The sequence below is a fragment of the Physeter macrocephalus genome, chromosome 6 (genome assembly GCF_002837175.3).
Source record: "Physeter macrocephalus isolate SW-GA chromosome 6, ASM283717v5, whole genome shotgun sequence".
Classification (NCBI taxonomy): domain Eukaryota; kingdom Metazoa; phylum Chordata; class Mammalia; order Artiodactyla; family Physeteridae; genus Physeter; species Physeter macrocephalus.
Window position 1 is genome coordinate 29,949,042 of NC_041219.1, and position 17,806 is coordinate 29,966,847.

At 40.1% G+C, this 17,806-nt stretch overlaps 1 protein-coding gene across 1 annotated transcript in view; it reads left to right on the plus strand.

Moving 5' to 3' along the window:
* The first annotated feature begins 11,408 nt into the window (after positions 1–11,408).
* The window catches only part of CFAP54 (cilia and flagella associated protein 54), a 296,564-nt gene continuing 290,166 nt past the window's right edge, over positions 11,409–17,806 (plus strand). Inside the window, exon 1 of the mRNA XM_028490464.1 lies at positions 11,409–11,737. Within this exon, the coding sequence (XP_028346265.1) occupies positions 11,409–11,737 (329 nt within the window). The remainder of the gene's footprint in view (positions 11,738–17,806) is intronic.

Sequence of the window (17,806 nt, forward strand, 5' to 3'; positions counted from 1 at the left end):
AAAAAAAAAAAAAAAAAAAAAAAATCAGTGACTTACATTCTAGGCACTTTACTAGTTTTAATTCATTTAACTCTTACAACAACCCTACAAAGGAGTTACTATTCTTGTAATCTTCATTTTACAGCTGAAGAAACTGATGCCCAGGGAAGTTAAATGAATTTTCTAAGGTAACACAACTAACAGGTAGTTGAACCAGGCAGTCTGACTCTGGAGCCATGTCCCTAACCACTCTTCTATACTCCCTGTGACCATTCCCACAATGACCTTGACAGTGAATTTGATGACAGCACTATGACAATCACAATGAAGGAATCAACAATAAGCAGCAGCTGTCAACTAAACAGTATAAGATATGCATACATGTTTACTTATTATATGAGTTCAATCATTAAATCTTGGTGTTTTTTTTTTAAAAAAAGACACACCTGAGTAATAACTTCTTGAAACTACTCTTTCAGCAACACTTAAAATAGTCATGTAAATTTGGAGGAAAAAAACCACTTTTCTTCTTTACTGGAAGGAGAGAAGTCCTGGTAAAGATTACTACAATAATAATGAAAATTAAGTAGATAGAAATTGCTTGCATCTTCCTTCAAGGTCATCTCATAAAGTGCAGTGAAGGTCAAAGCTCACATAATAGAAGAAAATTGGTAAAGCCTCTGCACAGCAAAACTGAAAAGTAACCTTTTCTGATGATGCCATCAAACAAGCGGGAATTGCAGCAAGTGATTAGCTGGGGTAAGAAGGTGAGGGAGAATAGCCTGGGATAGGCTGAGCTCTTGAGTAAAGCTGGAGCTGGGAAGGTGTGTGTGTGTGTGTGTGTGTGTGTGTGTGTGTGTGTGTGTGTGTGTGTGTGTGTGTGTGTGTGTGTGTGTGGTGGAGACAGAGGTGGTGATGGTGGGGATATGGGTAGGGTGTCATGAGAGATGAGATAGTGGTCTTTGAACTTTCTTGTTTACTCCCTAAAAGAATTTCCAAAAATTCTATATTTTCTTCCATATTTTAAAATATATTTATAGCACAGTGTGAATATTGTATTAGCAATATATCTTATAACAGGTAAGGAGGCAGTATTGGCACCTTGCTTAAAGGAATTCCTTAATCATTCCATCAATGCCTGATACTAAGATTCTAGATACCTTTGCTTAGTAAAGAAGAGTAGAACAACAAAGGGGAAGAGGGCAGAGAACTTAGACTGCAGGTGCCTTTGAAGCACATAAATATGTGCAAAATATGAAAGTGGAGGATATGAAAATTGACTCACTTAAAACCAGACATGCCCAGACCCTTGGAAAGTCTTGGTGTATTTCAGGATCTAGGAGCACCCTAGGGTGAAAACTAGGGGTCAAGCTCATCAGGAAAGGTTTTATATATGGAACTATGGAATTAAGGCAATGGTAACCCATGGAACAATATCAAACTACTTGAGTTAGCATGACTGGATTGCAGTTTAAGAGATCATTCTGGCTACTTTGAAAACAGCGTTGGAGAAAGGCCAGAATAGAGACAGAAAGACTAGTGTGGAGGCTTTCGCAGAAACCTCACTGAAACAGGATGAAGGCCTGAGCTAAGGCTGGGACAATGGAGATGAAGAGAAAAAGGCAGCCCACAGGAGTGCTGTCCAGTATAAATATAATGCAACACACAAATGAGGGACATATATGTCATTTTAAATTGTCTAGCAGCATGTTAAAAAGATAGAAACAAATGGAATTAATTTTAATAATATATTTTAGTTAACTCAATATAGCCAAAATATTGTCATTTCAAAATGTCATCAATATAAAAATGTTTTATATTTTTTTTTTTTTTTTACAGAGTCTTGGAAATCTGTTTTGTATTTTACGTGTATAGTACATTTCAGTTCTGACTAGTTGCAATTCAAGTGCTTGATATCCACATGTAGTTAGTGGCTGCCATATTGGACAGCACAGGCCTACAAATTGGGACTGGATGGGATAGGAGGACTCAAAGATACCATTGTTTCTTGTTTGGGTAACTGCAATGGTGGTATCCAATCGAATGACCAAGAGCATAAGTTGAGAGGACTTTAGCCAATTCATAATTTCAATCAACTCCATCAAGCCAACTTAAATAACCATGCAATTTAAGTAAAAACTGTGTGCTTCCTTAGAAGATGCAGCTTTAAAACTAGTCTTCTAGCTCTTCCTTCTAACCTAATTGCTACACCAACCCTATTCTAGTATGAAAATTCTGGAGCCTCCACTAGTGAGTGAGAGAAAGCAGGAGAGGAGCAGATTGGGAGAAAGAGGTGTGTCTTGCTTGGATATGTTAAAGTTGAGGTACTCTGGTAGCTTGTATTATTCAAAATATTACCTGCTCCTCCCTATGGGGGGAGATTGTAATTCCTGTCCCTTCTGAGAATGGCCTTGACAATTTGAAAATGAAATGTAAGTGAAAGGGATTGGTGCCAATTTGGAGCAGAAGTTTAAGAGCCACTGAATTGTTCCTCCACCATTTTTCCTCTTCTGCTCTGAGATTTGCAATGTTCCAGATATGGCTTGCTCTTTCAGGCTTAGTCCCAAAATGAAGAGAGTGTGTGGAGTGGAGACTCAGCTGAACTATATTATTCACAAATGTGAGCAAAGGATAAAATTTTGTTTTTGTAAGCCATGGAGATATGGGATTATTTGCTACTCTACCATAATTTAGTCTAAGGAGACTGACACAGTGTTTTGTACTGGAATTAGGGTGCTGCTTCAACAAAAACTTAAAATGTGTAGCACTGACTACACAGTCAGAGAGTGGGCAGCAAGGAAACTGTTATTGGAGCCTAGAGAGGTGACTTCTCATGTTATTTAGTGATGAAACATTTGGTGAAACTGTCATCTGCAACAACTTGGTAGCATAAAATATAATGAATAAACTTGGGGCTTTAGGTGAAGGGAAACAAAAAGCATGTGTTGGTTGCTTTTGGTTGTAGTTGCCAAGGTACCACAAGAAAGATGAGAGGTCAGAAAAGAATCAGCTGGTCTTCAAGCAAGGAAGAGTGAAACAGTACAAAAACCTTGGGACTTTGCAGGGTTGAGTTTTTATCCTAGTCTGGTGACAGATAAAACCAAAGGCATTTAATCAACCTCCTGACAAGAACCAAATTAAAAGTATGGCCATCATGCTGTTTGTATTTCTTACTGTGCATTCTGGAAGAAGGTTTGGAAACTATTAGACCAAGGTTTTATGACCAATCCAGAAAGTCAGATAATTTTTTTTTCTTTCAACAGCATATTATATGACAGATAAGATCCCAGGAAAGCCCTCCTTTCAGTGCTCTTCCAATCTCTACCTTGCTTAAGCTTTTTTTTCGGAGACCCAGCATTCTGGATTGCTATGTCAATATATTCCTCTTTACTTCTTGCCTGTAGTAAACTAGGAGTCACAGTGCTTGAATTCATGGTAAATAAAGAAGAAACTTGGTGGTGGGGGGAATGGCAAGGAGAGGTAGGACATTTGAGGGGGGGTCCATGTAGACCCTAAGTGTTGGAGTTCAGTCTTAAACATCCATGAATGAATCAAAAACTTTTGCTGCCTTTTTTGAGATTCAGGAAACAAAGCAAATAGTATGTAGTCCAAGAATGTGCTTCTAAGTACCTCCCCCCAAATGATGCAGTTGGTGGAAATTCTGCCTAGTTAAGGAATACAGAAGTTTTAGTTTGTATGTATTACTGTTATGTGCATGTATCTTCATGCTTTCAGTAAAAAAAAAAAGTATGATTTTTTTTTTATAATGAAAGAAATACATGTTCACCGTAGAAAAACTGTAATATACAACAAAGAACACAGAGCAAAGATCCTTATAACCTCAACAAAAGCAAACTATTAAGTTTTACTTTGCCCACTCAGGGACACCAAAAAAAAAAAGTTTTATTTTTACATTTACTGTTACATTTTAAGATTAACTTTCTTTACATAAGTACTATAGGACAGTCTTTTCTGTGTTAAAGTAAAAAAAAAAATACAGACAAGTCTAAAATCTCATTTGATCCCCATTTCCAATTCCAGTTTCCTCCCAGACGTAACCAGTGTCGACAATGTATTGAGGATCCTTTCAGAACTTCTCAACACACTTATCCCCTCTCTCACTCTTCAGTCTTTCTCTCCTCCCTCTTATAATACATACAAACACACATATAAATACAAATATTATAGTATCATTTTGTGGTACTTTTTTTCATATAGATAAACATTAACATTGTTCACATCATTCTACAATTTCTTTTTTTATTAAAAAAAAGTCAAAAATATTTTCATGTCAAAACAGAAAGATCTACTACAAATGGTCCCTGACTTACGATTTTTTGACTTTATGATGGTACAAAAGTGATACGCATTCAGTAGAAACTGTTCTTTGAATGCTGAATTTTGATCTTTCCCAGGCTAGTGGTAATAGTAGTCTGATACTCTCTCTCTCGTGGGCAGTGGCAGCAAGCCGCAGCTCCCAGTCAGCCACACCATCAGGAGGGTAAAAAAACCGATACACTTACAACCATTCTGTACGCATACTACCATTCTACTTTCACTTTCAGTACAGTATTCAATAAATTACATGAGATATCAACACTTTATTAAAAAATAGGCTTCATGTTAGGTGATTCTGCCCAACTGTAGGCTAATGTAAGTGTTCTGAGCACGGTCAAGTGCCCTGCTGGAGAGGTGCATCTGAGGTAGTTGAAGAGCCCAAGTTGTGATGCAGTGCTGGACACCGTGTGCCCTCCTGTGAAACTGCTCTGTCTCTGGACCCTTGCACTCTGGGTCTCTGATGGGAGTGCCAGCCCTGATGATGTCCGAATTGCCCTTGTGGTTATTCTTCCATTGTTTTGAACAACACCTCCTAGCTTCTGTAGAGACAGCTGATCCATAATAATCTTCTTATCAAATGATCTCTTGGCCACATCCTTATTGTTCTCTTCCAACTATCGTTCCTCATTTTCTACAGTGTGAACAGGCTGAGAAATCTTTAAGCTTCCTTTTTGCTCAGTCATTTCTCTCTCTTCATGTTGTACTATAAGCAGTCAGGAGGAGCCACGCTGCACCTTCAGCACTCTGATTAGAGACTGCTTCAGCTAAATACTCATTTCATCATCCCCAAATTTTATCTTCCACAAAACACTAGAATACAAACACAATTCAGCCAAGTTCTTTGCCACTTTCATAACAACAAGAATGGCCTTTCCTCCATTGTCCAATATCATGTTCCTCATTTCCATCTGAGTGAGACCTCATGAAAATGGCCTTTACCATCCATATTTCTACCAAAATCCTGCTCAGGATTACTTAGTTATTTCCTAAGATGACTGAGGCTTTCTCTACAGCCTCTCCTCTTTTCTTTCTGAGTCCTCTCTAAAATTTCTCTTAACAGTCCATTCATGGTAATGGAGGCTTTTTCTAGCATGCACATTGAAACACTTCCAGCTTCTATTCATTACCCAGTTCCAAAGCTGCTTCCACATTTTAAGGTATTTATACAGCAGTAACATGTCTCAGTACCAGTATCTATATTAGGGCTCTCCAGAGAAACAGAACTAATGGGATACATACATATATATATATATATATATATATATACAAAACAAGGAATTGACTCTTGTGATTATGGAGGCTGAGAAGTCCCATGATCTGCTGTCTGAAAACTGGAGAACCAGGAAAGCCAGCAGTAATTCAGTCCATGTCCAAAGGCCCAAGAACCAGGAGTGGTGATGTCCAAGGCAGGGGAGAAGAGATTTCCCAGCTCAAGCAGAGAGAAAGAATTTGCCCTTCCTCTGCCTTTGTGTTCTATTTGGACCTTCAATGCACTGGTTGATGCCCACCTACACTGGTGATAGCGATCTTCTTTACTCAGTCTACTGATTCTAACATTAATATTTTCCATAAACACTCTCATAGACACACCCAGAAATAATGTTTTACTAGCTAGCTGGGCTTCCCTTAGCCGAGTCAAGTGGACACATGAAATTAACATCACAGTCCCTGTCTCACTTCCTTTTCCCCTCCTTGCTTCAGGGGAATCACTACCCAACAAAGCACAAGCACTTAAGTTTTGCCTCAAGCTCTGTTGTGTAAAGAACCCAGGTTAACACAGTAGGAGTGAGCTATAAAAAGTGGACCCCCCAGGATGGGATTTTAGAGTTGACTCACCTACTGTCTGAAAGCAACAGGGAACCAACTGTGGTGATAAGTTGGGTGGGCATGCAGTGATTTCACCCATGGTTTAATTGTGATGAGGTGCAGGTAGACAGCAAGGTAGGGGGAGATCAAATAGCTATTGTGCTTAGTCAGTACGGGGCATTATTAATTAAAGGGATTGTGGTGTGGCTTCTTTTGAGGCATTGGAAGTCCTGCAAACATTCTCTGAAAGTCAGGCTGCTTTTATCGCAGCTCAGGGTAATGGCTGGGTAGACTTTGCTGAAAATCGGGCCCACAATCTGATTATGTAGCAGAGATTCCAAGAAAAGAATGGGACTCAGAGATCTGAAATGAAGATATTTAGGTAGAAAAGCCTAAGAATTTTGAGCTCCTAAATTCCTCTGAACCCTCCAGGGTAGCAGAAACAGCCTCTAACCACCTGCCAGAGAAAAACAGTCTTTTTTTTTTTGCCTGGAGGAACATACAATGACCTAATCTGAAGAAGGTGCCTTTCAAGATGATTCTTGTTTTCCTCCAGATATGCCCCCAACACCCTTCATTACCTCCTGGCTAAAAATCAAACACATTTCAGCACAGCCTGAACAGGAAAGTACAAGCTCTGTTCTGGGAAGAAATAGCCCACATGCCAAAGGAATTGCAGGATCTGGCTAACAGGTATTAGCTGACACTGGGGGGGAAACATGTGCAGGAGTGTATCTTGGTTACGTTAGACCAGGAGGACAGAATACAGGCTGGATAGGGTAGAATTCATTAATACGGGGGTACTCAGCCATGATTCAGGATTCCTAATAACATAACAAGGTGGCTTCTGGAAGTGCAGGTCTGATAATGTTCTACATCAAATGAAGTGAAGATGCAGAACTTCCTTGATATGATTTTGAAGAAAGGGCCAGAAAGCCCAGAGAGATAGGAATGTTAGAATGGATTTATTATGTATGTCCTAAGAACCCACTGCTTGGCTATGTTTTCTGAGACGGCCAGAGGGTATTACCTCCACTGAGGATGTAAGTAATGCAGCAATGAGGTGAGCATCAGCATTGCTGGAGAAGCTTGGAAGTCTTCTGTCTTCTGTGGGCCAGGGTTGACAGTGGGGGATTCTGCTATGAAATTTAGCTTCGTAATATTCGTGGGGATGATGTAATTCCAGAATGGCAAAGGCCAGGTGGTAGCAATTAACAAAGGCCAGCATGAGATGTAATTACCATAATGGACAGCCAGGCTAGAGTGACAACCAAGGTACCTCTACCTATAGGGATATGTGGTGTTAGCTAATGAATCACGGCGTTACAGGGTGAAGTTAGATGGATGAGCAGGCAACAAAGGTGCTGCTTGATATGTATAATCAGAAAACTCAAGAAATGGTAAGCAAAAGTCTGATATTAGTTGCTGCAATGGAAAACTGTGGTTCCTCATCTAGTTTCCAGACCTCAGGCAGTTCACAAACCCAGAACCTTTGATTGAAGGGGAGATGCAGTATTTAGCAGAACCCTAACACAGCATCCCTAACCTGTCATTAAAGCTGTTGTGGGTGGAAGAGCCAAGTGGAAGTATCTGAAACTGTCCATGCACCAAAGTATTAAATTAGAAGCAATACCGCACTCCAGAGGAACTGCAGACATTTGTTCAAGCATCAGAGACTTAAAAGGTGCAGGGATATTACCATCCAGGACTGTGTAACACTGGTGAGGATGTTAGGTTTCGGAAATTTATATTCCCATCTGTCCTGGATAATGCTGCTGATGTCTTTGTTGTACATCCTTACTATACTGACTCCCACTGGTAGCCTGTAATAACTAAACCTGTTTAATTTACCCAAACAGTCTCTTTATCTGGTCTTTCTATTAGTCTGAATCTGCTATTGATATATTTTTAAAAATTAATTTTTATTGGAGAATAGCTGCTTTACAATGTTGTGTTAGTTTCTACTGTACAGCAAAATGAATCAGCTATACATATACATACATTCCCCTCTTTTTTGGATTTCCTTCCCATTTAGGTCACCACAGTGCATTAAGTAGAGTTCCCTGTGCTATACAGTATGTTCTCATTAGTTATCTATTTTATACATAGTACCAATAGTGTATATATATATCAATCCCAATCTCCCAATTCATTCCACCCCCCGCTTCCCCCTTGGTATCCATATCTCTGTTCTCTACATCTGTGTCTCTATTTCTGCTTTGTAAATAAGATCGTCTATACAAATTTTTTCAGATTCTACATAGATGTATTAATATATGATATTTGTTTTTCTCTTTCTGACCTACTTCACTCTGTATGACAGTCTCTAGAACTACCATGTAGTTCTAGAGACTGTCAATCCCACTACTGGGCATATACCCAGAGAAACCATAATTCAAAAAGAAACATGCACCCCAATGTTCATAGTAGCACAATTTACCATAGCCAGGACCTGGAAACAACCTAAATGTCCATCAACAGAGGAATGGATAAAGAAGCTGTGGTACATATATACAATGGAATATTACTCAGCCATAAAAAGGAACAAAATTGGGTCATTTGTAGAGATGTGGGATATCCTTCTAAATGTTCATTTTACTTTTTTTCATGCACTCATTTATATACTCTGCCAGTGGCCAGTCTTCAGTGTTAGGTTATCACAGTAAATAGGCAAATCCCTATTGCAAGGATTTTTCTATTAATGAAGGACAGTTATGGTTCAGGGCTAAAACATCACCTCCTCTAGAATCCTCTGTTCTCTCTCAAATCCCAAGCTTCTTTTTGGGGTTCTTACAGCATTTAAAAGATCTTTATCACAGCATATTTCACAGCAAGCCTTCTTCAGGGTTAGTTGCATATATGCCATCTGCTTCTTGCAGGGAATGTGTGGTTCATCTATGCATTTGTGACACACTAAAGAAATGGCTGTATTTCACTGAACAAAAGCATGAAGTTAAAAAAGTCTAAATATTAGGTAGTGAGGTAGGAAAGGGAGATCTTTGTGCTTTTTTTAAAAAAAAATGCCATATAAATGTACATTTTTGGGACAGTCCAAATGATTAACAACTAAATTAGGAATAGAAAGAGTATTAACCTTATTTATTCGTTCTCTAACAGTAACTTTAAATGATAAAGACTCTTGAATGGGCAAAAAGGATCCTTGCAGCCTGCAAAGACACTAATTATAAGGAAACAGCAATTTACATTATTTATAAGGAAGCCATTTACATTATTTAGCCGTGTCAGACAGTTGCAGAGCTCTATTCTTTCACTACAGTAAAAAGAATAAAGCAAAGTGACAAGGAAATAGAGAAGATATTCTAATAGCTGCATCTCATTACAAGAAAGATAGCATCTCAAAAATGTTTTTTAAAATGATTTAAATATAATTTAAACTGAAGAAAATGGAAATATCCATCTTACCACAATGATGATTCAGAGTATAGCACCCATTTAAATATGCAGACAAGCTTTCAGAAACTACTGAAAGTTATGCATTGTCAACTTTAGTGTGTGCAAGGAGGGAAATGACTAAGACGCAATGTTTCATAATTCAAGTATTTGAATTTAATTAGTGACATTTTCTTTTACCAGTGACTTTGAAATGTGTCTGCACTATGAAAGCTTGTTTCTGAGAGCAGCCAGATCAAGTGGGGAGAAATCCACTTTATCTGTTTTATTTTTATTTTCTTTCCTCCTCTCTGACCACTTTAATTTACATTTATCCTGCAGCTTCACTTTCATCAGTATAAAAATAGTACTCAGTGGCAAATTACACCAGCTTTTGATCTGAAGTGGACACATCTGTTATGTAAGAACAAGGAGAAGATGAGAAGAGAAAGAATTTACCAAGCTGATTTTTTTTAAAAGGTCTATTAATACTTTTTGTAAATGCTCCAAGGATAAATTATTTCTTTAGGCCTAAATTCTTTAAAGTCTTAACATTTTTCCTGCTCACTTAGAGACAAGATAAAATCTTGATCAAAGAAGATTTCTACATCCTGATTGGAGAATTAAATTCCTTTCAGTCTGGTGTCAGAGCACCTCGCTGCTTGCCAGGAAGGTTCTTGGGCCATAATTACCTGTCTTGAAAAGCAAAATCATCATCATTTGCCTTCAAAGAATATTAGAGTATAGTACACATGACATATTAGGCCAGCCTCACAAATTAGCACAGGTCCACAGAGTCTGCAAGAAATTAGGTCAGACCTGAAAGAAATCAGGCTGTGGTCCAATAAGCTTCTTAATCTTAAATGGGAAATTGGGCTCACAGGGTGTTACCGTTACTGTCTTTATTTATTTTTAAGTTTGACAGAACCAGTAACAGTTTTCAGTGTTAAAGACCTACTTTCCTAAGCCATCAAATATTTCTGATCCTTCTCTTAGATAATATTTGGCACTGCATAATTTATAAAGAAAGCAAGTTCTGTACTGGTTGGAAACTCATACTTTAAATATATAAATAAACTTACTATTGCCCATAATGCAGGGAAAGAAGAACTTCCCTTGCCCCCAAATATTTCCCTCGAGGCCATAGTTTCCCCTTCAGAAGCAAAGTCTCCTAAAATCCCTGTTTAAAATGCAAAAGTCTTTAGAGAGTTAACACTTCAAGCATTAGTACACATTAATATCCAAAGGTTAAGGCTGAGTAAAATGCTCATGAATTTAGAATACAGTGATAATTAGGATAAAGCTGAAATACAAATGAATAAACATAGAGTAATTGTAACTACTAGACACCAAAATCATCCGCAGTTACAGACCTCAGGGTCCAAAAAGAGGGACCAGAATGGATCAGTTGCATGCAATTCATTCTTAAACTGCTGTCAGATATTACCCTAATTTCAATTCGACTGTTAAGCTTAGTCTTAGGGGATGGTCAATATAGCCTGTTCATTTTGAGCACAGGCTTTGGAGTCAGAAGGCTGAGACCTGGTCCCTGACCCTACGGTTTACTCTGACCATGCCTGGCACATATTAATGATCATCATTATTAAGTGGTCGAAATGGAAAAAGTATAGTTTGGATTTGTGATCCTAAGTTTCTGGCACTCCTATTCGTTCTCTGCCCAGAACCTTCTCTCCTTTCTCATCTCATACAGTGATGAGCCAGAGAGCAAAATCACCTCAGGAGCAACAATGCTTTCTGGACCGGGTTTTTTCTTCCTTTGCCCTCCAGGGGCCGCTGTGTTTTCCCGAGAGCGCGGGGGATGCCTGGTTGCCACGAGACCGTCGCCAGGCAACCGCGTGTACACACACTCTTGGTCAGGCCCGGGTCTGGTCAACATGGCGACGCAAGGTACCTGTTCGACCTCTCCATCCAACGTGTCTCCCACGTCTGTGTCGCCGCCAGGACCGCCGCCGACCCCGCCCCCGACCTCGACTGCGATCTCAAAGTTCCCCCTGGAGTCAAAGGCGAGCTCTCAGAGCCCACTGCCTCGCTCGACCTGCCGCGAGGACTTGTTGCCCCTCGCAGTGTTTTATGGGCCGCTGGACGCTAAAAACCCACTCCTGGCCTCCTGTGAGAAGGAGATCCAGGAGTTGCTAGGCTTTATGAAGAGAAAGAAGGCTTTAGCTACAACAGAGGAACAGAAGCATGAGTTCCACCGGCGTTGGTAAGCAGAGGCAGGGTTCTGGGGCGGGCGCTGTCTGGAGAAAGGCAACTCCCGGGGCCAAAGGAGGAGATGCTTTTGAGGATGCAGGTGGTGGTCCCGGAGCTGGGTCAGTGTTGCGGACTCAGAACCTGGCCAAAGGGCCCTGGAGATATAAACAAAGTTTAAGAAGTGGAGACTCATCGCTATTACAATCCTTAATTCCTGGTAAATGTATCTTGGCTTCCTGCTCGGGTGAGAATAAAAATCAACAAAGAAATGTTTCATAACTCACCATTTCTGTTTCTGAGTGTCTTCTAATTGCTAATCCATGCCAATAAATTTTTGGCTCACTCACAGTTTTCACAACTTTCCATGTTGTGGGTACAATTTTGTATATGGAGGAAAAGGAATAACTTTGAGATAGCTCAGGTTCATGAAAAAGTTAATTCTTGATGCCATGAAGTATGTCATTCTGTGAACATTTGTACTTCATTCCTTTTTATATTGTTACTAGGATCACAGTGACTTTTTCTTGATTTTGTGACTCATTTTGCACGTTTGCCTTTTTTTGAATTCTATGACCATGTTATTATCTTGAACTGCAGACTACCTGTTTTTAAGGTTCTTTCCTGTTTGTGTTACCATCTTTCTTTCCCAGTCAAAACACACTGCAAACTGAACAGCTAGAAATGTAGACAAGTGGCAAAGAATACCAGAATAGCCAATAGCTTCATCTTATATTTTTCATCCATGTATTTAATATGAAGAAATAGTTTTAACTTATGTTTATTTTTCATTCATGCATTTAACTACATATTTATTGAGCACCTCCTAAATATCAGATTCTATTCCAGGAACTAGGAAAACATCAAGTTAAAAGATATACAAATTCATAGCCTCATGGAGCATGTATTTTTGTGACTACAGACAGCCACTAAACAAATATGTAAGGAAATTATTTTACAAGGAGATAAGTGCTAGGGAGAAAACGAGAGCAGTGAGGAAGATGAGGATATCAGATGGGTGTTGTAATTTAAAATGGGATGGCAGGGAGCATGGTCAGGGAAAGTCAGGAAAAGTGACCTTTGAGAAAGATGAGAAGATGTTATGGTAGTAAGTGATGAGGATTTCTGTAGAAAGAGTTGGCCACACAGGAGAATGGCAGGTGTAAAGGTCCTGGGGTGGGATTGTGACTGTGGGAAGGACAGGTTTTGGGCAGAAGTGAGGGAGATGAAGAGTTTAGTTTTTAGATATATTAAGATTGAGATGTAATTCACCATCCAGGCAGAGATATTATGTAGGTACTTGCACATTTGAGTCTGGAGGTCAGAGGAGAAGTACACTGGCATTCATCAGCATATTGATGATATTTAAGCTTTGACATTTGATGGACTAGCTAAGGGAGTGAGCACAGATGGAGAAGAGGAGAGTCCATGGACTTAACCCTGGGACCCTCCAACACTGACAAGTTGGGAAGATAAGAAGAAACTGGCAGAGACTAAGAAGGAGAGGCTAAAGAGGTAGAGGGAAACCAGTAAGTGTGTGGTGTACTGGAAGCCAAGTAGAGAAAGTGTTTTAAGAAGGAAGGAATGATCAATCAACTGTGGCAATCATGCTGATGGGCCAAGTGAGATGAAAACCAAGAATTGACTAAGGAAAGCACATTACGTACCTAAGCTACATATATTTATCTTGAAAATGTTTCTGTTTTGGTGCCTTAGATAGCAGTTTATCTTCCCATCTCCACTACCAACATTCCAGTTCAAACCATCACCATCTCAAATTTTCCCTGCAGCTACTTGAATCTCAAATCGGTCCTTCACATAGCAGTCAGGGTGACCTTTATAAATAAATCACCCACTCCCCTATCTAAAGACTTCTGTTTCCCTTTGCTTTTAGAATAAAATTAAGACTACTTCTGGTGTCTTCCAGGGTCTGAGGCTCTGGCCTTGTCTGCCTCTCTCATCTCAGCTCATCCCTCACTTCTCTCTCAGGACTTTATAGGGAAACAGATTCTTCTGTTTCTCACCCCAGGGACTTTATAGCTGGTGCCTCCTTTGTCTGAGATGTTCTTGTCTTAACTTTTCAAATATCTGGCTCCTTCTTTTCTTTCAGGTCTTAGCTCAGCTGTTACCTCCTTAGAGTGGCCTTTCATACCAAATGCAGGTTTACCCATCAATTTATACTTGTATTTATTTCTTTTCTTGTGTACTGTCTATCTGCCTGGTTAGAATGTGTAAGCTCCCTGATGACGATGAGCCTCTTTTTCATTGCTATAACACCTACCCTGAGGGTTGGGACATAGTGAACATTCAAAGAATATTTGGCATTGAAAGAATTCAGGAATTATCCTTGCATTCTCAATAATTGTAGACCTGGGTCAACTGGTAAATTCAGTATCTGCCCCATCTTTAAACAGAGAGTCACAAACATTAAGGATTGACATGGACCTTTGCCATCTACCTCTCACATATTTAGCCATTTATTTATTTTTATTTTATTTTTTTTTGCGGTACGCGGGCCTCTCACTGTTGTGGCCTCTCCCGTTGCGGAGCACAGGCTCCGGAAGTGCAGGCTCAGCGGCCATGGCTCACGGGCCCAGCCACTCCGCGGCATGTGGGATCCTCCCGGACCGGGGCACGAACCCGTGTCCCCTGTATCGGCAGGTGGACTCTCAACCACTGTGCCACCAGGGAAGGCCTTAGCCATTTATTTACAGAATAATTTTTTATTGAGTGCCTACTATATGCCAGGGCCTGCACTAGTCATGGGTTATACAGTGATAAACAAAATAGATATGGGAATCTGTGCTCATAGAGAGAGGGAGATAGGCTTTTAAGAGTCACTAAGTCAACACACAAACAAGGGCTATGAAGAAGCTACTGAGAGCTTATATGTGCCAGATATTGCACTAAGGGCTGGGGATACAGCAATGAACCAGACAAAAATCCCTGCTCTCTTGGTGCTTATATTCTAGAGGGGGAAATAGACAATAAACATATAAAAGAAGTAATTTTATGGTGACCTAGAAAATGATAAATGCTAGGGAGAAAAAGAGAGGAAGGGTTATGGAGTGGGAGACAGGAGGTTGCAAGTTTCAATAAGGTGGTTGGAGTAGATAACACTTGAGCATAGGCTTAATGGCAACACAGTGGAGACCTGCCTTCAAAGGAATGGTAAGGGAGGTGACATTAAGCTGAGATTAGAAGGATGCCTGGCAGTAGGGCTTCCCTGGTGGCACAGTGGTTAAGAATCTGCCTGCCAATGCAGAGGACAAGGGTTCAAGCCCTGGTCCAGGAAGATCCCACATGCCACGGAGCAACTAAGCCCGTGCACCACAACTACTGAGCCTGTGCTCTAGAGCCTGTGAGCCACAACTGCTGAGCCCACGTGCCACAACCGCTGAAGCCCGAGCGCCTAGAGCCCATGCTCCGCAACAAGAGAAGCCACTGCAATGAGAAGCCCTCGCACCGCAACGAAGAGTAGCCCCTGCTTGCCACAACTAGAGAAAGCCCACGCCTGGCAGTCAACCAGCAAGGAGAGAGGATAAACAGAGGGAACAAGCATGTGGGACGATCTTGGCAGGAAAGAGTCGGGGGCCTTTGGAGGAATGGACAGAGGCCTGTCTAGCACAGTGTGGAGAGTGTGGGTGCAGTGGTATGAGATGAGATTAGAGGAGTAGGTAGGGCTGTGGAAGGTTTTAGGGGCCATTTATAGAGTCTGCATTTATTCCAAATGCAACGGGAGACCATTGCCTAGGTTTTGGCAAAGAATTAACCTTATGTGATTTTTTTTTTTTTTTTTTTTTGCGGTACGCGGGCCTCTCACTGTTGTGGCCTCTCCCGTTGCGGAGCACGGGCTCCGGATGCGCAGGCTCAGCGGCCATGGCTCACGGGCCTAGCCGCTCCGCGGCATGCGGGATCCTCCCGGACCCGGGCACGAGCCGCGCCCCCTGCATCGGCAGGCGGACCCTCAACCACTGCGCTACCAGGGAAGCCCTGATTTTTGTTTTAAAACATTTTGGTGACTTTGTCCAAATGGGGCAATGATGGCAATGTGGAGACCAGTTAGCAGTACAGGAGGTAGGAGTTGCTTTTATAACGTATTTGACTGATGGTTATTTTTTAAAATCAAAAATTGTTTCTTTTTATAACTATAGGAACTTCTGTAAGCATAAAAATTCATTTTATCTAAAATATAGATTTTGATCATATCAGCAATGTCCTTAAATTTAGAGTGTGATATATTTTAAAGGTATGCTTTTGTTATAAGCACATAAAATTTTGATATTCTGTTTATACAGTTATGATTTTTATTTTAGAAAATTCTAAGTATCCAACAGCAGCTATAATCAAATAGCAAACCAAAATATATTAACATTCTTTTCTTAAATGATGTACATTACATAGTATGTATTATATTTTCCTTATTTAATTATTATGTAAGCCATTCCCAATGAGCAGTCTTAACTTGAACTTATGGTACACTTAAAAAAAAAAAATTCTCTTATTATATAACCTTGATTGATTTAACGAAGCTGGTATTTTTCTTTTATGAGTAACAAACCTACTCATCATTATCTCATCTGTAAGGTTTGGAAGAATTAACTCTTTCATCTACATAATTTAAGAATTCTATCAAGACTTGGTGAATTTCTTGGATTCATTATATTTATTCTAATACTATAGCATTTCATGAAGCAGCAAATGAACGTGAAAAGGGTAAAACAAACAAACAAACAAAGCAGAACACATTTACCTTTTTAAAATTCTATGGGCTGTATTTGCCACACTCTTTATTTGGCATGGTTATTTACTACATGGTACATGTACATATTTTCCTACCCCTAAATATTATTAATCAGTCCATGAAGGTAGGAATACCCTGTACCCCCTCTTCCCTTGTCACTCAGTCATTATCATTTAATTACCTGAATGAATTAATTGACATGTTTTTGTTGAGGTTGTTCCATTAATACCCCAACGTGTACATGGTAAATATTGATACTAGAGCCATCTTCAGTCCTTAAGTTTAGCTTCCTGTCTGTATTAGTCAGCTTGGGCTACTAATTACTAAGTAGTAATTACTAATTAGTCAGTTTGGGCTGCCATAACAAAATACCATAGACTGGGTGGCTTAAGCAACAGAAATTTGTTTTCTCACAGTTCTGGAGGCTAAAAGTCCCAGACAAGGGTCTGGCAGGATCAGTTTCTGGTGGGAGCTCTCTTCCTGGCTTGCAGATGTCCACTTTGTTCTCATATAGCCTTTCCTCTGTGCAAGCACAGAGAGACAGAGACGGGGCGGCGGGGGCGGGGGGGGGGCGGTTAAAGAGAGAGAGAGAAAGAGAGAGAGGGGGAGAGAGAGAGGGGGACAGAGGGAGAGAGAGAGAGAGAGAACAAGCTCTCTGGTGTCTTTTTAGAATGGATTAATCCCAGCGGACCAGGGCCCCACCCTTATGACCTCATTTAACCTTAATTACTTCCTTAGAGTCTCCCTCTCCAAATATAGCTACACTGTGGATTAGGGCTTCAACATATGAATTTTGAGGGGACGCACACATTCAGTCCATAACACCATTCTTATCTAGAAATTTATGAGATAGGATTGGACGACTGCTAAGAGAAATTTGGATTTTTTCCTAGAAGCATTAATAATTTCCGAGAGAGGGGGAAGGAGTAAATATTAACTAAATGAGTGAACAAAACAGGCAGTGATCTGCTACCCTTTGAATTCTGATCAGAAACCATGCAGGAAGCATAGCCCTAAACTGACTGGGTATTTGAACCCTGGAACTCTCTACAGAAAAGCAAAAAAAATAAGAACAAGGAATTCTTTTCCCTAGTCATTTATTTATTCATTCATTCATTCTTTCAACAAGTATGTATTGAGTACTGACATATACTAGACATTCACTACTCTTAGGGGCTGGGCAATGAATAATATACATGAGGTCCTTGCCCTCAGGGAGTTCATATTCCAGAGGACTGGAAGGCCCAGTAATATACTGGCTATGAGCATAGATGCACCTGCCTCAGTTTCATCAACTGTATATTTGGGATACTGATATTACCCATCTCAGTTGTTGTGAAA